The sequence below is a fragment of the Micropterus salmoides genome, unplaced genomic scaffold, assembly GCF_014851395.1.
Source record: "Micropterus salmoides isolate LMB-PRFRI ecotype aquatic unplaced genomic scaffold, ASM1485139v1 Ms_hic_scaffold_9, whole genome shotgun sequence".
Taxonomy (NCBI): domain Eukaryota; kingdom Metazoa; phylum Chordata; class Actinopteri; order Centrarchiformes; family Centrarchidae; genus Micropterus; species Micropterus salmoides.
The window spans coordinates 13,825,618-13,846,787 of NW_024044681.1; the positions used below are offsets into that span (position 1 = coordinate 13,825,618).

Sequence of the window (21,170 nt, forward strand, 5' to 3'; positions counted from 1 at the left end):
ACTTTAGTAAACACACAGAAAAATATGTACTTATGTAACCGTGCAACAGAAAAGCTCTACTGAAAGACATTTGATATTTTGCCAATTATTATACTATCCCACCTTTTTGGTAAAATTCTAGTTATTGGTTCGTGTTCTGCATTGTTCAAGTTGTTAAATAAAGTTTTTGGGGAAAGAAAAAAAAACTGAAGCGTTGACCCGGAAGCTGTAGCTGCGCAGTGAGGCACGTTTTCCTCCTGCAGCAGCATGGACAGCAGTTTCTCCTGTGTGAGGAGATGTCTGTAGAGATGGTTGAGGTCTCAGTGAAAGCAGCCGAGCCGGTCCGCCCGGCCGGGATCCTGCAGCAGAACCGCGTCTTCCTCGATTTCTTCTGGGACTTGGCCAAACCGGATCAGGAGGTGCGACTGAAGGCCGTAGAAGACCTCATCCAGTACCTGAAAACCAACAACAAGGTGAGACAGACTCAGATCACTGTCACTGAGAGGCTGAATTTAAACCAGCATGGTAATCTTCTGAAGTCAGGATAGTAAATGTTGTACGTTATTGTAGTTAGTCTGCCAGGTAGTACTATATAAAGTAGTCATGTAAAGTTACTTAAGTAGAAGTATCAAAACTACACCATAAAAATTCCAAATTACAAGTAATGTTTTGCTTTCAAATTTTTACCTAACTAAAAGTTCAAGTATTGTCACCCTAATTTATCAAGTGAAATTATTCATTATGCTGCATAGGCCCTGTCAGTGTTATATTATAAACATGTTAACAGAAATTTAATGTTTTGGTGAAGTCATCAAATTTTTAATACCTTTATATAGTTTAATCAATAACAATACCTCATATTTTACAAGCTCACATAAGTTTATTATGTAAAATGTCAGAGTAACTACAGCTGTGAAATAAATGTAGTGGAGTATAGAGTACAATATAACAATAAATTGTATAGATATGATCAATATGTTGGTTGATAGCGTAACTTTTATGTTATTTTGTAAACTATTCGAACTGTGTTACTAACATAAATTCTATGTTATAGTTACAGTGCATTTAATATATAAAGTTTTTTTAAAAAGGCTGCACCGTTCGCAGTAGTATTTGTGCATCATGTTGTGGTGCTCTCTGTGTCCTGCAGGCAGATGAGCTGGATTACACCTTTAAAAGGCTTGTGGATGGACTGGCTCACACACGAGAGACTGCGAGACCTGGATTCAGCCTGGCGCTGGGACAGGTGAGAGGAGACGACTACCTAAACCACTTTAACCTAATGTAGCAGTGATTATGTTTCAGACCTTTGACTTGTATTTGTGGATTTCTGAAATGTGTGTGTGAAAAAATAATCTCGAGTAAGTGGACCTTTGAGTTGAGAATATTGTGTCACATACAGTTGAGATATCTACAAATACAAGTCAGTCAGAATTAAAACAAAATTTTGCAATTACTGCCTGATTAGCTCGACCAAAACATACAGGCGAGGCCAGTTTATTGCCGATACATCAGTGTTGCCGTATATATGTCAGTTTATAACGAGGAATTGCAGATTATAGTTTGTCCACCAGAGAGCACTGATAAGTTTATTTCTTTACTGTAAAATGTCTCTCTCAGTATATATCTGGGGCTTTACTCTTATCTAATTTAAGTGTAAAAATGATAACTTGTGGTGTAAAACCATAACATGTTGCTGTTACACTTTTGGTTTTTGTGCGGATTACATTAACGAGATCTAACGTGTAAATTAGTGAGCTTTAGAGGAGCTGGTAGGTGGTGTGTGTTACCTTTGGAGAGAGACAGGCTAGCTGTCACATATAGATATCTGTATCTGTCCCAAAGATCTAGTAACTTGTATTTTAATGAGTCTTGAATTCTGTGTAGAAATATGTGTTTGTCTGAAATGGATTTGCAGTGGATACAGAGCTACAAACCACAATTGATAATTTTTTTGCTGAAGAAGCGATGGCTTTGTAATAACTGAGCGAAGCAGAAAATAAGCCAAGCAGAAAATAATGAATAAAGAATACTTTGTGAAAATGAGTTTTTGTTTTTCAGGTCTTAAGTGCCTTTGAAGACGTCTCTCTGCAGAGTGTACTCAACAGAATCAAAGAAAAGCACAATTTGCAGACAGTGAAAAAGGTGGGTGTTTGACATTTTCTCTGTCGGCTCTGAACAAAAGCTAAATGAATCTGTGAATCTCAAGGTCTTTTTTTGTTTGTTTTTTAGAAACTCGTCAGAAATGCTTTGTTTGGAAACTTGTTTGGCGTCCTTGCCCTTCATCAGTCCAGCCGCCTCTCTAAAGTAAGTAGTCTCACCACGATTTATTGTTTTTAATGGACAGGTTCAGATTTGTGTGTTTTTAAATGGGGAGAGATCATAACTAAAACAAAACATCCACGGTTTGTAAACAGGCCTGACCCTGTTTCGTAACTATGAGTACTGTTGAGGTTCGATGAAGCACAGTTACACTTGACAAATGGGTATTTTCACAAAAGACATTTTGACATGTCACAGTAGGAAAATCACAGGTGTAAAAATAAAAATAATCATGATGGTTAAATTACATTTAGCTGCTTCAGTTTCAGGGCCCTGGTGTGCATGCTGCCTCACTATCATGGTTTACTGAGAAACTGGAATATAACAGAGATATCATTAATGCCAGCAGTTAACATGCTGTGCTTTTCCTGGTATGACAAGTCAAACTATATACAATACGAACTATGGTTTCCAACAAACTGTCACTGGGAAGCAGCTTTAAAGGGGATTCCACATATTTTACACATCAGTGTTTAACAGACACTGAAGCCTTATATTCGGGTATTAGCTGTATATGCATGATATAACATGTGATCCAAGGCCATAAATGTGTCCTTAATTTATTTTCAGACCTTTTTTTTTTCTTCAATCCACTTTCAGTGGTATTGTCATTATGGCATAAGTTATTCCTATAGTGCAGCTGAGTGATTTACTTTAAATAAACACCTTGATCTTGGAGGTAAACAGGGGTCCAGTAGCTTATTTCTGCCCCCCCAAGCAGATTTCGGTGTGGTATCATTGTGTGGTTTATGCTGTGTATAAAACTACTGCTGCAGACTCTAATGTGTGTGAAGGGTGGGTATGTGAGCTGTAGTGTAACATGTTGTTGTGTTTCTGCAGGAGCCACAGGTGGTGTTGGGCTGTGTGCAGCTCCTCCAGAGCCTCAGCCAGCAGAGACAACACCTGAAGGACCTGCCCACTAAGACCATGATGGACATTCTCAATGAGGTGACAACTGCTGCTTGGTTTTACCTTTTATAGCACAGGGGACATATCCATATAACCTTAATACATAAACATAGATAATGCTCAACAAGTTTTCATTTGATCTTTTATATAAGTCCTGAATTTCACTTTTAGTCATTTCATAAATTATTTTGTTTCTGCAAATTTAAAAAAACACATCCTTCTGTATTTTGCTAAAGCTAAAGTGTATGTCCTGTCCGTCAGATCCCAGAGGAGGTGTTTGAGGAGGTCTTGTTTAGCGCCCTGAAAACTGACCTGGCATCAGCCTTCAGCACCCCAGAGCAGCTGCAGCTGTTGCTGGTAGCTCTGCAACGGTTCCCGCAAACCCTCAAACCCAAGAAACTCAAGAAGCTGCTGGGGTCCTCGACCATCATCAATGCTGACAACATCCCCAAGTAGGAGGACTGTGATTGGCTTGATTTGGTTTTATGTTCCCCCTCCTCTGTCTCACACATGTCCGCTTTCTATCACTGTCTTTCTTTGTCTTTGCCTATATTAGCAGTTATTAATGTACGCCATATCAACGCATCATAGAATTATGCTAAATGTATGCACCAAATTTCCTCACTACACCTGCTAATTAACAGCTTTTGTGTGGAAAATCTAAGCAATTTGTGATGTTGTCTGGCAGGTTGACAGAGGTGTTGAAGATGGCAGCCCGCTCAGTGAAGAAGGAGTGTGTCCTCCCAGCAGTGGTCCTGGACCTACTGAAGCTCTCTCTGAAGGAAGACAGCTTCCAGCTCTTCTGGAATAACGCTATCATCAATGGCATGTTAAAGGAGCAGCCAGGGCCAGCTCAGTGAGTGAACAAGTGGTTAAGATTGATCCTAAAATACAGAGCTGAGGGCATTTTTGTTGACTTACCTTACATTAATTGCTAAGTTAACTTTTTGGTTTATCACTGTTTTCTGTCACTACTGCTATTGCTCCATTGTGCAGTCTTAAAGGGGTTCTATCCCATACACACAACACATTTTTAAGACTTCTTTTAAGCAGTAAGCTACTTACCAATGTGTTGATTTTAAGTTATTTTTAAATTTTGATGAATTCAATCGTAATGGTAATTGCTGCCTGCACCACTTGATTGCAAAAAACACAAACATCTACCTGTTAACAGTTTTCTTCCTTCAATATGGAACGGATGTTAATGTAGTTATTAATCCATACTGTAGTTAAGTTTTTTTATGGCCATCCGCAACTTTGTAAAAAAAACACAAAAAAAACCCCACCAAGGTACAGCCAAAGCAAGTACATTAAATGATTGTACTTGCAATGAATTATTAAGTAATGGGATGTTATTTTACAGACAAAATCATGTGAACTAGTTCACATATGATAGGATGCAACAGTTTATATTATTACTATTTGTCATTAGTGTTGATTTTACACTCAAACTTAAGTTCAAACTTACGATCAGCTGGTGCAACCGGCTGCAGGCTTTTATCTGAAAAGTAAATGAGTGTTTGGCAGACATGTTCACTGTTTCAAATTTATGAAGTGATGTTACCGTAGAACTTAAATTAATTGCCTGGGCTTTTATTTGCTTAAATCAATCGACAAACCCTGCCTATATTTGGGGCAGGCGTCTAATTGGGACAAGGCTTTTAATTGAAGGTTCACAGTATGTCAGTGTTGTGTTTTAAGCTTAGTGTGCTGCCTCCCAAGTGGCCAGAAAAATAAATTAATGCAGGTTCAAGTTTTACTGGTGCAACCCTATTTAGTAAATCACTAGTTTGAAACCAGCCAGTAGAATTTAGGATGTTCTTAATCTAAAATCTCCTGTAGGTGCTCACCTGACTTGTATAGAAGTATCAGTTCCACCATCATATTGTCCAGTTCTAGTTCAAGAGACCACATTCTGCTAATATGTCCCCCTGGTGTTGTCCTGTTTGTGTCCAGTTACCTGAGCTTCCGTCTGCTGGGCAGTGCCCTGCCTCTCCTGTCTGAAGCCCAACTGAAGGAGGTGTTGTCTGGAGAGGTGATGATGCACTACGGGGAACATGTAGTGTCAGCTCAGGTCAGTGGGCCCTTGTAGTTGACTATAAACAGCAGGTTACTCTTCAGCAGGGATGAACTAAGAAAACATTAAGAACTGATTTGTGTCCACATCCAATGACCCAAATAACCATAATATGTAGGTATGTTCAGTTCACAATATGGCCCAGTGTAATGTAAGAAACTGTTTACTGAGATGTTTAATTGGAGGTGCTGGGTGGAAAGCTCTGCCTTCATGTTTTAAGTTGTAAGTTGTAACTGATGGCTTTATTAATGTTAAATCGTTTACTTAAACAACTTTGAACAATTGGTGGGATGCCAGGTTGTGAAAAATCTCTGCAGCTACAAGTTTCAGTCATTAATAAAGATTCTTGCAACAACGCATCGCCTCAGCAATTGTAAATGTCAGTGAGTTGATGAAAAAACTGATTTTGGAACAGTCCAGCAGAGAAGTCTTGATGTCCTGATGGATTAAAGAGCTAAAATGCTGAATCAAATGTCTTGCTAGAGGAGGATGAATCATACATTATAGAGAGAGACTTTTCACAACCTGGCAACCCAGAAGTTGCATATAACAGATTTGTAAAGCATTGGTAAAGTATTTGTAACCATTATTAAAGCTTTGACTTACCGCTTATTCAAAGCGGAAAGTGGTACCTAAAGTTACAATCCATTTAATGTAGTTGTAGAGAGTTTGGTTTGTTGAGGTTGAGTGTTGTTTATGTATTTTTACCATAGTTTTTTAGAAATTTTGACGGTATCTGACAAAATTGCAAGTTCTCAGAAAAGCTTCTAAATTATTGTGACTATAACAGTATATTGAATTCAGATGTATATTTATGTTGGTTATTGTCACATCCCTGATTGGTCAGTATCTGACCTGCCTAAACCAGTGATCGTAGACATTAACAGCTGATTAATATGAATCTCATCCATTACTTTTCTCTCCCAGAAACCGGACCGTTTCAAGCTGGCCCCAGAGATGGACACCTACGTATCGGACTTCTTACAGGGCTGTCAGGACTCCGACAAACAGCTGGCAGTGATGGTGGGCTTCTCCTCACTGACCAACCAGGGCTACCCCGTGGTGCCGTCGGTGTGGAGGGTGGTGCAGCACCTTCAGCCTGCAGCTCTGCGGCACTACGTGGACTGGCTGAAGAAGACGTTCCTGCAACCTCAGCTTGACAAACTGCTGGACTTCAGCACTCGCAAGCAGAAGGGCAATCAGGAAGGACGGGAAGAGTAAGTGTACACACCTGTTGTATGTTTAGCAGCACGTTTATCTCTCAGCTCCGGTCCTGTCTTGTCTGGTGACCCTGAACAGGAAGCCGCAAGTTTGGAAACTGATACAATGTAACTGTTAAATGTCCTCCTTCAGAAAGGAAAACATATTCCGCCTGAGGAAGTGGATTGTTGCTCGTCTCGCTTCAATCATTGACAACCACCAAGTGAAGAGGCAGGAGGATCTCATCATGGATGTGGCCAGGTGAGACCCGCCTGTAGTTGAACAATGTCAGGGTTTCAGTGTTTGATGAAGAGGAGGCCATCAGCTGATCTTGTGTTGTTTCTTTCCTAGGTTTGTCTTTTTCCATGCTTTCTTCAGTGCCAAGAAGGCCTGGGCCGACATCCCAGAGACGGAGGGGAAGCTTTCTGTCCCACTGGATGATAAAACCAGAGGAGTGCTTGTCAATTCTTTCTTTGGGTGAGAGATTAAATCTTTTCTGCTGTTCTTAGACAACTGCCTCTGAAATATCAGCCGCTGATTACAGCCAATGTAGTTTATTCCTCTCAGCTTTGGTTAAAAATGTAAAGATGCCATTGGAAGATAGCGTTGGTGGACATCACAGGTAAGAAGAGGAAACCAGCTGTTAAGATACAACAAATAACCTTGAGCTTAATTGAAGTCACAATGTGTTTAAATACTTAACTACAGCTTTCACACCAGCCCAATTAATTTTACACAAACTGTGCAGTTTAGTATCCAGCTTAGGTGTGAAAAGCGCCCTAACATTAACACGTAACTGATTCACCAGATTTCAGTCTGGAAACCAGACAGCTTCTTCAGAAAAACAGCAGCAAACCACAAAAGGAATACAAATGTGACGGCATCACAGCCAGAATGGACCATGTTTTGTCCAAAGACCAAAAGGCTTTTCAGGTGTCTTGTGGTCACTGCTGCATCACTGATTTCTGTCTGTCCACCCTCCAGACTCCTCTTGTCCATGCACCATTTGCCCCTGACTGACGACTCGGCTGAAGGCTCGGCTGTCAACCAAAAGCGCGCGCTGGGTGTAACAGCCGACGGCACCATGTGGATCTACCACCTAGTCCAGTATGCCCAAGTCCTGCTTAACCAGCCAAAACACGTCCAGAGCAGCCAGCCCTTCAGCCCTGAGCAGAGACAGGCCTGGGACAGGTAGGACAACAGAATCTCCTCAGACTATGGCCTCTGTGATCCCAGAGCAGGAAGAAGATGGGATACAATTCTTCCTTTTCTTTTAAATTGGTTAAAATATTACAGCCACTCTCATGAATGTAGTTGCACAAGTTGAGGATAATTCAGTTTATTACAACTTGGATCTTATTTTCGTAATTTTGACCATCGATTTTTATTATTGTGACAGTGATTTTTTAAATTTACGTTCACTTTCGGGTTAAACGTATAAGACAGCTTAAGATGTGTTCCTGGCCATACAAGTGTATCTGTTTAATGAGTCCTACTAAATGAGGTAGGAATATGTTTGATAGCTCTGGCTCTACATGTGTATTCTTCCAGCATGCTGGAGTCGGTGGCAAATCTGAAGAAGAAAGCAAAGAAAGGCGCGAGTGCAGAGAGCGGCGCGTTCCAGCAGCTCTTCCTGTTGGTCGGCATGCACCTCTTCAAGGTACAGCATAATACCAGAGCCACGATATAGTAGTGCTGTTGTTATTGGATTATTGCAGCGTTGATACTGTAATTTAATTTCCTATCAACAAACACCGTCCTCTGACACAAAAACAAAACATCACCACGGACATGAGCTGAATCACAGCGAGATAATATTCTTGACTCTGAACACTATCATGAATGTATTTCCCTTGAAGGCCCCTGAAGAGCTGCTGGACATCATGAAGGACCTGCAGAGCTGTGTGGACAAAGCTTTGGAGAAGAAGGCCAAGAAAAAAAAGAAGAAACAAGGTGAGGCCTCATTCACAGTGATGATCCTGATGCCTCCGTCATTATCCTTTAGCATCTTAATGTTGCACCATATAGGTTTGCAGAAGAGACGAGCATCTCCATTAACTGAGATGCAACAGATCGGTCTTTCTTGACACTTGACAAATGTTTTTTTGTATAGACGGCATAGTATGGTATCATTTGTTAACTAATTGTTCATTCTTAAAAGCCAAGAATGAGCTTCCAAGCTCATATTCAGTTATTCACGTTTTCATAGAATATTCAAAAAGAAGGAATTAGTCATTTGATCAACTCTAAATCTAAAAATATTAATTAGTGCAGCTTTCACTGTGTTTATATGACAAGGGGTCACTTATATTGATAAATCCCTCAGCTGGACACAGTTTTGTAGCATCGTTAATCTCATTGTTTTGATTTTACAACTCCCAGCTTTTCTGTTTTTGGTTCACTTACTGCTCTCATTAGTGTCATGTTCAGACGAAGCTGTCAGCTCTGAAAACCCACTGTACGATACCTGCCCAGCATAAAACAGGAAACAGACACGGTTAGCGACTAGCGAGTGCATATAGTGGAACATTTAGGAACTAAAGAGACAGATACTTCCCTTAGGAGTTGGAGGAGACTAAAACAAGAGCCTAAAGGAGAGTGAATGTCAAACTTAATGATCCAAACTGTTGCTCCATGTCTGCTGGATGTGTAAAACTTTTGCTATCATGTTTGTCGTAACATTACATGACTGTGTTATAATATGCCAGATGTTTTGTTCTTACTGCTTTAAAAGTGTATGAATGTCTGTGTGTGTGCCTTTTCCTTGGTGCAGCCACAGAGCAGGAGGAGGAGCCTGAGTGGGTGGAGGTGATGGTGGACATTTTGTTGTCCCTGCTGTCCCAGCCGAGCCGACATATCAGACAAGTCTGCAAAACGGTCTTCACCTCCATCTGCCCCCATGTTACTGCTGCAGCTCTCACCGCCATCTTAGATGTAAGTAAGACTACAGGGTAATTCATTGTCGAACCCTAAAGAAAAGTAATTCTCAGCACCTGTTGTAGGTGATGTTTGTAAACATGTTTTTTACAGGTAGAAGTGGATCAAGATAGGTCTGTAGACTTTCATTTTAGTATGAAATTGGCCCAATAACAAGACAGCAGCGACCTGCTGTCAAAGGAAAATGGCAAAATGTGCAATAGTGCTGTGTGAATGTGTATTTCTGTTTCTGATGCATCATTATACGAATATGTGTGAATGTGATGGAGTGTAAAAGCGCTATAAAATGGTTGGTAGAAAGGCACTATACAAGTACAGATCATTTACAGTTTACCTTTGCAGAAACATCATGCAAAGGAAAATTACAATGTTTTACAACAAATATGTGGCCTTTCCATCTCTAAATACCATATCTGTATTTCCTGCAACAGCTGGGCACTATAGTTTTGTACGGAAGTTAAGGAGTAAATAGTGACAAAAATAATACAAAAACATTTAGGAACCACTGCTCTAGTGTGTATTTAAGGCAGCAGTAGAGTGTATGTGAAACTGACTCAGAATAAACTGCTGTGTGTGTGTGTGTGTGTGTGTGTGTGTGTGTGTGTGTGTGTGAGAGAGAGAGAGAGTATGTGTTGGTGTTTGTGTTGGGGCTGAACAATTAATCGAAATCGCAGCATGGCCAAGTGCAATATCCAAGTGGCAGGAGCTACAATTTTTTGATAAAGGTAAAATGTGTCACAACATACCATTATAAATGAAGCGTTGTGGTGCTACAGGGATGCGCCAGCTTACAATTCTTACATATTCTCCAGACGCAAGTGAAGGTGCTTGTTTGGTTCAGACCCTGGCAAGAACCACATAATCATCAACATTTATTATCATTATCTAGTTTTATAATAAGTGAAAATGAAATGTAAAAATGACCAAATTGTGACATATATCGCAATCGCATTATGATTTTTTAAATTTTTTATTTATGCCTATCGTTCATTCCTAGTGTGTATGTTCATGGGGAAGAAGGAACATGCCCCCCAGTGCAACAGTGTGGCCCATTGATGAGTTTTAGATAGTTGACGACAATGAAGCTCTATAGCACAGAGGAATAAGAGAGATTAGGCGTTGGATACACAAACACAATACTTCGTTAGTAGATCAGTTCATAGTTGGTTTTGGTTTTTATGTGGGGTTTGTTGAAAATAAGAAAAATGTGGAATATCACCACCTTACCGTCTAAAGACACTTTGTGACGTTGTTAAAATCCCAATATTTAAAATGGATGCATTTGTTTTATAACTACCTTAACACATAGACTGAGAGTGATTAGTTTGTTTAGTACCTATTTTATCTGATGAAGTGCTGTGTAGTTCTCTGTGGAGCTACAGTTGCAAAGACAAGTCTCAACATGGGAGTTTATAAAGAGGTGTGTGTGTGTGTGTGTGTGTGTGTTAAACACAGGTCTCTTGTATAAACATGCTGTTATCTTGCTGCCACTACGCTCTGTACCAGATCCCTATCAGATAATGAACAAATTTCTGGGTGCTTACTGCACAGATAATGCACTCTCAACTGTCTGTACTGTAAATAAGTGGTCTCTAACTGGATTCAAAGTCACTTAGGTCATGTGTGTTGCTCTGGAAGCTTTGTAAGTGGTTGTAGTGACGGTGATTTGGCCTCTGTGTAGGTTCTGGACCCAGAGAAGGATGATGAGGAGGACAGTGCTGTAGTCGTCACTGATGACAACAAAACCAAGAAACCCAATGAGGAAGATGACGAGGATGAGGAGATGGAGGTCAGTAATCCTCTGACTTTTTCACAACTTACTTTCTTTTGTCGTCTTATCAATAACATCATCTAATCGACTTGTATAAAATTCTACCCAGATCTGCCTTTTATTTACTGTGTCCTTTTTAATAAAAGCATTTGAAGATGCATTTGATACTGATATCCTAAAACACGTGGTGGTGTCTCTGTCAGGATGATGAGTCTGACGGATCAGATGATGAGGAGGATGAAGATGATGATGATGAAGATGATGACGATGATGCGATGGAGGAGGAAGAGGAGGATGTGGAAGAGGGAGAGGTGGATCAAAATTTCCGTTTGGAGCTGATGAAGGTCCTGCAGCAGCAGAATGCTCTGGTGGGTTTTCAGGCTTTCAGTGTGTAAGGGAATAACTCCCCTTATTATTTTAGCTAAACTTGACAGCATCATAGAGCTGCTAGCATGGCGGTAGATGCATCATTGTGGATGTGGTTTTTAGCAACATCTTCCCTTCAGTTGTCCAGTTTCAGCCTATATTTGATGTTTTAGTAATTAATATTGTAATACTGCTAGATTCATTTAGTCATGCCCTTGTTTCTTAGATATATATGATCCACCAGCAGCAACCGGACCACAGCAGACTGCAGCAGGAATGAGTTACATTGTGTTAAACTCCTCTGTTGTGCTGTATTTTCAGGCCACAGAGGAGGACGGCAGCAGTGATGAAGATCTGGATGATGAAGCCATGATGGAGCTGGATAAGGGCCTGTCAGCGCTGTTCTCGGAGCAGAAGAAAAAGAACCAGGCTAAGAAGGATGAAAAGACCAAACTACAGAAAGAGAAGACGCTGGTCCGAGACTTTAAGATCAAGGTACCTCAGGCTGTTGTCTTAGCTAGCTCCATTAAAAGTGAAAAAACACACCTTTCATCAACCTCAAAGTTGACTCCCTCCCTTTAATGACTTTTACTTATGTTGTAGGTGTTGGACCTGGTTGAGGTGTTTGTGGCCCGGCAGGCTGGCAGTCCTCTTGTACTGGGTTTAGTGGAGCCTCTGCTCACCATCATCGACAAAGGAATGAGCTCTGACACCCACCAGCAAGAGCAGGACTTCCTCCGCCGAGCTGCAGATATCTTCAGGTAACGCACTTTTAGCTGAGGACTGAGGCACTCTTCTTAGCAAAGTGCTAGAACAATTTGAGTCGGAACGATGGGAGGTTTTCCTGTTCTTCTTATTCAGATGACGCACTGAAAGGGAGGTGGTTTGAGCTAAATGAGGCAATTAGACCAGAACAGACGTTCCTGGCTTATTGTTTTTTCCCCCCATAAAGGTATCACAGTTGATTTTTCTTAAGATGTATTCTAAAGTCTATATTGCGATATGGCAGTATAAAATTGTGTATAGAATGAAAGAGGATTTAAGGCACCAGTGTACTCTGTCAAAACTGCTTGTTGGATGGTGAATAGCTTCAGAAACCCCTGCCCCTGTCCGACCATGTAACCGACATGTAACTTTCCTAAACCAATGGTTGAATAAACATTCACACTGTGATTAGTGAGCTGTGCGGAGATCAGTAAGTAAGCTGGTTTTGAAATGTTAACGTGACATGGTTAAACAACATGTTGTACAAATTAATTCTTCTCTAGCATAACCCCCGCCCTTACCCTCCTAAGATGTAGGCTGAATGTTGTTTATGTAACTTCAATGCTCTGCACATCTGAACCTGGCCTGTGTCCAACATCCTAGATGGTAAAAGCCCTAAAATCTTAGCCAAAAACACGTCATGAGTCCGATACAAGTTGATGTCTTGAAGTGAAACTGACACAAATCTTCCAACAGGTTCTGGTGCTGCGAGGCTCAGCTAGTTTTCAAACCTCTAGGTCTTTAGGTTGGACAGTGTAGGCATTTACTGATTCTTTAAGGGAATATATTTGTTGTCCTTTTGCATGATTGATTTCTTATTTGTATTTTTTTTAGGAACCAGCTGTGTAGGTCCAAGGTTTACTGCAGGACAGTGGGTGACAGACAGGGGGAGCTCCATGACCTGCTGGACAAACTGATGACTAAAACACAGAAACTGTCCGACTCCTCAGTTTGCCTCTACTACTTCAGGTACATACGTGCTGTTTAGTGACTACAATTAGATATATGATGTATAATAATGTCACAATGATATAATGTGATCATGATATGCAGTTGAAAGCTCTCTCTCTCTATATATATATATATATATATATATAAATGTACAGTATATATGAGAGAGAGATGGTTTTGAAAATGTTGTTACATGTGTGATATTTTGGCCAGTACTGTATTAAAGCACCCTACAAATACTTGGCAGAACAAGCTCAACTCAAGATCTACTTTCTTTCTTCTGTGCTCTCAGCTGTATCACATATACAGTATTTATGAGCAGATAGAGTTTGCTCATTTTCCATGATTCTGAGACATCTACATTGACTCAAAAGTCTGTTTACAAGGGTGAGAATGAAATATTGGGGCCCTAGGCCTATAGATAATTTGAGTCTCTTGTGAACAGGCCAATTGTGCATCTGGTATGTTGTATTTTGCTGATGTTTAACTGGTCTTGCAGTGCATCTCTGTACGTGGTGAAGGTGTTGCGAGGAGCTCCAACTGCTGACACCAAAGAGGAGCAAACAGCCGGCAAAGCTGCAGCAAATGACGTATGTTTACACACACTGATTAGCCATTACCTCTGATTTCAGGAAACTAGGCAGTAGTTAATGTTTTTAACGTAATGACACTGTTGTGCTGCCACAGATGGTCGCCAAGCATTTCTCCAACCTTACCCAAAACAAATGTCACACAGGTCAGGCCAAGCTTTCCTTTTATGGTCACACGGTTGGGCAGTAGATGAATGATAATTAAATATTTACGAGGAATGCAATTGATTCCGTTGCATTTTTCATCTGGAGCTTTGCACTACATAAGCTCCGGTCTGTTTCAAGAGGCAACCTCCGAGGCTTAAAAATGGGGTCACGCTAAGTGCTAAAAACTGCAGTTCCATGAAGCGTCTTCCTCTTCTTTTTGGTTTTATTTATCAGATATCTGTCTCCGAGATTTCTGCATCCACCCCAGGGCAATGTTTAGTTTGTGGATCAAGAAGAACAATTAACGAGATTAGGGTCAAAAACAGATTAACTAGGATGCTGGTTAGTTTGGTTTTGCACAATACCAGGACCCACGAAGTTGAAGTAGCTAAATGGAATTCAGCCATCACTGATTTTATTATTTGCACATGTGCTTATCCTACTCGGACGTGTTAAAATGCCTTCTGTAAAAGAAAGCCAGATATCTGATGTTGTTTGTTTGATCTTTCATTTTGTGTGTGTGTGTGTGTGTGTGTGTCTGCAGTTGAGGTTCATGGGCAACGTGGATGTGGATCGGGTCTCCGCCGTCTTCAGAGAGGCTCTCAGCTCTTTCATGAGTAAGAGGAAGAGCCCTCTGACCGCTCAGATGTTCACAGACTTGTTCAACAGATTCCCTGTGAGTACAGCTCCACCTTCTAATTACAGAGTACAGAAGTTAACTCAGGTCACTATGTAGAACAGAAGCCTTGTCTCCACTGGCAGTAACTAATGCAGCGTGTGTGTTATTTCCAGGTTTTGTGTGTGAACCTGTTGGATGCTGCAGTGCAGCACATCACATCTGGGATCAGAGTACACCAACAGGTAATGACCATTTTCACCTGCAGGAACAGTTATGTAGCAGAATTCCTGACTGACAAATGAGAGAGAAATAAGAGGATGAAATAAAACGTTATTTGCTAATTGATGGAATATCAATACCTAATAAATAACTGGGGGAAAAAGAATCATCACTACTTTGGACGAAGGCGTCTCTTACCTCAACCATCAAAGTTGCAAAAGTGTAAATTAATGAATGACAACACAGTGGGGGCTGTGTTGTTGCCTGCAAATGTAATGTCTCAAATAAATTTGTTATTTTAAATCCTTTATTGGGGACATCAGTTGCTGATGTAGTCCATGAGTTTGGATCCTTTGGCTCCTTAGTTACTGGGACCATATCACGTCTGCTACATGTATTATTATCTTGATTTATCAAAAGGTCTTTTCTAAAAGATTTAAAAGATTTTCACCCTGTCAGTTACTGAAGAGGCTTTTGATATATGGTAAAAATGTGAGACATATATGATATTATTTACTGGCCAATCCTCTATATACTCTAATATTGATATTTCTCTGCATGTAGGTGTCATTTACACCACTTTTTGAAATGGCTGATTTTGTCCCCACCACTTTTTTAAAGCATAATTTGTTAAAAAATGTGTGTTAAAAAATGTGTGGCTTGCACTTTAAATAAAAAATTAAAATGGTTTTAGAAAGGTTTATTTGCACATAGAGAAATGAAATGCAATAAATATAGAAGAAACAAATGTGCATTGTCCAAATAAAGTAATCTAAGCTTAAAAAAAAAAAAGCTACTGATTATAAAATGACCCAAAAACGTGCATGCACCAATCAGTAAGTTTCACAACTTCAGTTTCTTTTTGGCCAAGTTTTCCGTTCTCTCTCTGTGAACATGACAAAAGAGGAATGAAGACTAAATAATGCCTACATTGCGTTGCCTCAGTAGGGATTTTTCATGAGAAAAGTTGATCTACAGGAGAAACAGATCTGAAAGCAACACAGAATGCCTGAGAGCTGCACTGACTTAGATTCTATTATATTTATATATTTTGAAATGTAACGAGCTACCTGAATTTTGTATTTCCTTTTACATAAATAAAAACATTTCCACCATAAATTGTTGCAGAAACTTTCACCAGAATGCAGGAAATGTCTGTCAATTGTTAAAAAAGTGTTTAACAATTTCCTGGGGGAGATCCCCCCTAGACCTCCCGCTCATATATCGCGCCTTTGAGGATATCTAGGAGAACACCGTCTTTTTCTCGCCATTGTTTTTTTGATAAGCTAAAATCATCGGAATGGGTCTGGCCAAATCAAACGTCAGTAAACAATTTTTTAATCCTCTACTTAAACTTAATCTCCACAGCGGCTGAGTCCTATGAAGTTGTCTGTTGCAGTATTTCTCAACGTGTGTGTGTGTGTGTGTGTGTGTGTGTGTGTGTCTTTAGGGCCAAGCATGTGTGCTGGTGTTGCGGGCGATGCAGAGCAGGGAGGTTCAGCAGCTGCTGAGTGGTGCTAGGTGGACGGAGCTCTGTGTGAAGGTCACAGGTCAGCTGGCAGCGGTAAGTCAACGCAGTCTACACAGTCTCAGGATACTTCACAGGGTTAACACTTAAGCTGCGTTTTGACCAAAGGAACTATACCCCGGAACTAGGAACCTTTGGAGGAACTCACTGCGTTTCCACCGGGGGGACCAGGGTCTAAAATTAGTTCTAGAGTCTTTATTTTACCCCCCAAAATGTAGAAACGACACTGTGTAGTAAAAGAACATGAACATATTACAATGGCTTTGTAGATTATGGAAGTTATTAAAAATGTGATAAATGTCATGGAATGTTTCATTAAGGCCACTGTGCCCATTTTTCAGCTCATTGTTTGAGACAGATATTTAACTAGTTACTGGAGAGACCATAAACAGAGCTAAAAGGACAGTGAATGTTATACTTAACATTCATCATATGGACGGAAACACAACTCCAAATGTTGCTCTCTGTCTGGATGTGTGAATAGACAACTGTTTGCTAACAAGTTAGTAACTTCATAAAGTGATAAGATGTCAGATGCAATGTTTGTAGATAGCTTTCTGTCTGCAAATGTCCCAAATATCAATTCATGCCTTATTCAGGGTGTTTTGGCTATATAGTGTATGTGTGGGCACCAGAACATTACACTCATGATTGTTGGGAGGGATGCACTGGTCTGTGTTTTCTCCACCAGTACCGTTTCCTGCTGATACAAAGTACCAGTGCTCTCTTTCCCCCCAATTTAAATTCTGTAAACATCTCTGTGTGGAACTGATTAAAGTCATTTTTCTATGTGCAAGAAAGCATGAGGCAATAACTGCACATCAGTTCTTCACTGTAGGTGGAGACGTTCATTCATAAACATGCTTTAGGCTTGTGCAAATTTTAATTGTGTTATTCTAGAGGGTTTATGAAATTGCATTGTGTTGTGATGAACGATGATTAGAGGCAATACTGCACTCGCTGTCCTCTGTGTGTCTTCAGGACAGCTGAGGGTAAAGACATGCATAATTACATGCTTCTGCAATTCTTCACCAAACCACCTCACATTCACGTTGGCCCATCTTTTTCCTCATAGACACAAATGGACCTGCCCAACAGCACAACTCCTCTGTATGGTTTTTTAACTCCAGTTGCCAAAGATCAGTCGTTAATAAGATAACATTAGTCCTCCTTTTCTGAGCTGCTCTGTTATAGAAACAGTGCATGCAGTGTTTCAAAATGACTAAATCTGCCGGTGTAGCTGAAAATTACTGAAATGTTAATGGAGAATTGCTGTTAAATCATCTGTTGAATAACTCAAAAGGGGCATTACTGAAGATGATTCAGACTGTCTAGTTGTAAAGATTAGAAGACCTTGGGGTTTCTCACTTTCTTGATATATGTTTGGTTTAAACTGGTTCTGATTAGATTTCTATTTTAGAAGAAGACAAGATGGCTAAGAAGAACCATAAATGCCTTTTATGACCTTGTTGGCATGGTAGCTTGGTTATAACTAGGCTTGGGGATTGGTTAGCTGACTCTATGCAGCCTCTGATGTTTCCTAAATACATAAATTTAAGACAAGAGAGATGGACCAGAGACTGTTTCTTTATTCATCAGCAGGGCAACACTTTAAGTATTTAACATTCATAAATAGGTCTAAGCAGATATTAAAGTTGATTAATGTATTTGTCAACAACTATTACTCCTCATGCAGGCAACTTAAAGTAGAGGTTGGTATATAAACAGATAATGACTGACAATATAAGAAAATACAGTTGTATCAATATAAAATATGTCTTCATAGGATAAATAATAATTGATGACAAGTGCTGTTCATTAAAGCTAGGGTAAGCAATTTGTTTCAGAAGCATTTTTTGTATTTTTTGAAATTCTCTTTACAGCGTGACAGCAATCAATAAATCAAATGCTCTGACAGTAAAATGAAAACAATCTTCCATCGGTGGCTGTTGCAGGACTATAATAAGCATGGCGAATCATTTTGTTCAGTTTGAATGGAATGACGTGCCGGCATACCCGTCTCAATTTTTGGTAACATTGGTGGACCAGGAGTGTCCCTAGTAAAAACATAATCAGTCAAACTCTATGATGTCTGTCAAATCAGATGTGGATGGTGATGACTGGATCAGCTGACGATAAGGCCAACATGGATAGCAGTCTAACCTCCATGTCCTTTTCTTTCAGAGTCTTCAGCAGGTCGGTCAAACTGAGAGCAAGGTGGTGAAGGAGAAGGTGGTGAAAACCCTGGAGCTCTGTCAGTTCCTGGTCAAGCATGTTAACCAGCAGGTAGGTTGGCTATTGACTGTGAGGATGAAATCACGAGAGGGAACTGTTAATGTGGATTCAGTCCTGACTGAAGTGTCTGCTTCCGTTGCCTGTGCTCTGTAGAAACTCTCCGTGGACCTGGAGCCCCTTCAGAGGGTCCTGCAGTCCCTGCCCAGCATCATCACCTTCAACAAGACCGGCAAGCTAGAGGACACCTACTGGGCTGTGATGAAACACTTTGGAGTCATGTGAGTTATTTTAGCGTCTGTGTGTGTGCACGTGTGTGTGTGTGTGTGTGTGTGTGTTTGCATGCACATTAGAAACAAGGTTAGCAGAGAAATCAGATTACGCAATAGTATGGTTCAATTAATTTTGTTGGTAAACATGAATGTAAAGATATTACATGTCATGCACGGGTTTAAGGACTTCAAAGACAATACATGAAACAACGACAAAGAGACTATTGCAGAAAATATTATTCACTCCACAGGCCACTGACGAAGGGGCTCGGTCTGAAACGTTTGTGCATTAAATCCTATTTCTCGCATTAGTCGTGGTGTGGTCTAGTTGTTGTCTGTGTGTGTGTTGGAGCATTTTGACTAGAGGTGCAGTTACAGGACAGGCTCTGTAATGAGGGCACAGTTTTTCTAGTGTGTGAATTAGTTTTAGGTGTCAGGTTTAGTTTTAGTCAGAGTTTGAATTAGTCATGGATGAATATCTGTGTAATGTTTTTTCCCCCGTTTATAGTCTTTGTCATGCACATGCATACATGTAAAAAGCAGATTAGTCACACATATACATGACCAAGAAATAATCCAATTATAATCTAATTCCCTACCCTGATCACTAAAACCAAGGTTAATGTCGACAGTAAAGCAGTTAAATTAATGTAACTCAGCCATCACCACCAGCATATCCTCCTTGTATGGAAGCAGTAGTTTTCTCCACAATTTTAATGCTGGCAGTAGAGTTAACACAATAGTACCAAACTCGCGCAACGTAGACTTCTTTATTTATTTTTTTTGTGCGTTTTTAAAGTAGTGTACTGTGTGATATAAATGACTTGTAATATCAAATGGCAAGTGCTTAGTCATTCTGTGGCGGTATTGTTCTGAGGTTTAAACCTTGTAACCTTGAAATGTGAGCTAAAAAGATTTGAAAGCCCACAGATAAAAAGAATATTGCATTTGTGCCCTTTTGATTTTAGTGTGCTTCTCAACACCACTGACTGAAGGACACTTAAACAATTACAGAGATATTTTCTTTATTACACCACAAGCTGTTCTGGAAACTGAAATTTTAAAGTTCAGCTCATTAGCTTAACAGAGATTTAATCTGATTCATGATTTAGTTTTGGTGATTTAATTCACAACAAATTATTTTTATTTGTTGATTTTTTTATGAATCTTAATTTGGTTTACTGTTTTAACTGTTAAACTAAATAATACAACCAATAATCAAACAACTTCATTATTATTATATATGAATATATAGTTATTTTATTTAGAATTTCTGAATTAAGACATTAAATGAATTTGCTGTGATGCCTCTGATCAATCACTTGAATCAGCTCTTCAACCAGCATTGCTTTTTGTTTGTGTATTTTTTGGACAGTGTATTATTGAAGCTATTGTGTTGAACTTGCATGTGTTCACATTCACAGGAAACCCAAAGTTGAAAAGACAAAGCCTGACATGGAGGCCAATCAACAGCAAGTTCCCAAGAAGAAGAAAGGTTTTCTACCAGAAACAAAAAAACGTAAAAAGCGCAATAAACCTGTTTTAGAGCCAGCAGGAGGCAATTCGACCTCCACAGCCAGACCGGGAGCAGAAAAAAGACAAGCCAAAAAGAAAAATGACAACAAAACAAAACAGAAACGACCAGCCAATGGCGCAGCAGCTTCTCAGCCCAACCCAGCCAAGAAGAGCAAGACACAGTCTGTAAGCAAGCCAGCCAAGAAGAAGAACAAGAAACCCAAACAGAAGAAAGAGGGAGGAGGGCAAATGTAAAGTGGACATTTAAATGTTAATTTTCTTTTAAGAGGCTGTTTTCATCTGTTAATTTTTCTACTGTTCATGCAGTTTACTTTGGACAATATGTTGGTATGTTTCAATATGAGTTTCATAGAAAACATTAAATGTTGGAAAGTGAATTAATTTTTGTAATGTGTGACTGCGATTGATTAGAAAAAAATGTCTACAATAATAAATGAAATACATCTCAGCTGTGTTTCCAAAAATGTAAAATAACTAGAAAGAATAAGATTACCTAGTCACATGTGTATCTAACCAACAGACAAAATATGAATATACAGTGAGGAAAATAAGTATTTGAACACCCTGCTATTTTGCAAGTTCTCCCACTTAGAAATCATGGAGGGGTCTGAAATTGTCATCGTAGGTGCATGTTCACAGTGAGAGACATAATCTAAAACAAAAAAAAAATCCAGAAATCACAATGTATGATTTTTTAACTATTTATTTGTATGATACAGCTGCAAATAAGTATTTGAACACCTGTCTATC

General features: G+C 39.7%; 1 protein-coding gene across 1 annotated transcript; it reads left to right on the forward strand.

Annotated features, from left to right (window-relative positions):
- Positions 1-216: 216 nt before the first annotated feature.
- On the forward strand, positions 217-20,802 carry mybbp1a (MYB binding protein (P160) 1a). The gene is made up of 27 exons (XM_038708097.1): positions 217-452; positions 1,130-1,225; positions 2,041-2,124; positions 2,212-2,286; positions 3,142-3,249; positions 3,472-3,662; positions 3,899-4,066; positions 5,167-5,284; positions 6,215-6,504; positions 6,641-6,748; positions 6,839-6,964; positions 7,472-7,678; positions 8,039-8,147; positions 8,347-8,440; positions 9,261-9,421; positions 11,106-11,213; positions 11,399-11,563; positions 11,883-12,056; positions 12,165-12,322; positions 13,161-13,295; positions 13,777-13,867; positions 14,559-14,690; positions 14,807-14,875; positions 16,303-16,416; positions 18,565-18,666; positions 18,769-18,893; positions 20,309-20,802. The coding sequence occupies exons 1-27, from the start codon at positions 276-278 to the stop codon at positions 20,652-20,654; spliced, it is 3,831 nt and encodes a 1,276-aa protein (XP_038564025.1). The 5' UTR covers positions 217-275; the 3' UTR covers positions 20,655-20,802.
- Positions 20,803-21,170: the final 368 nt, after the last annotated feature.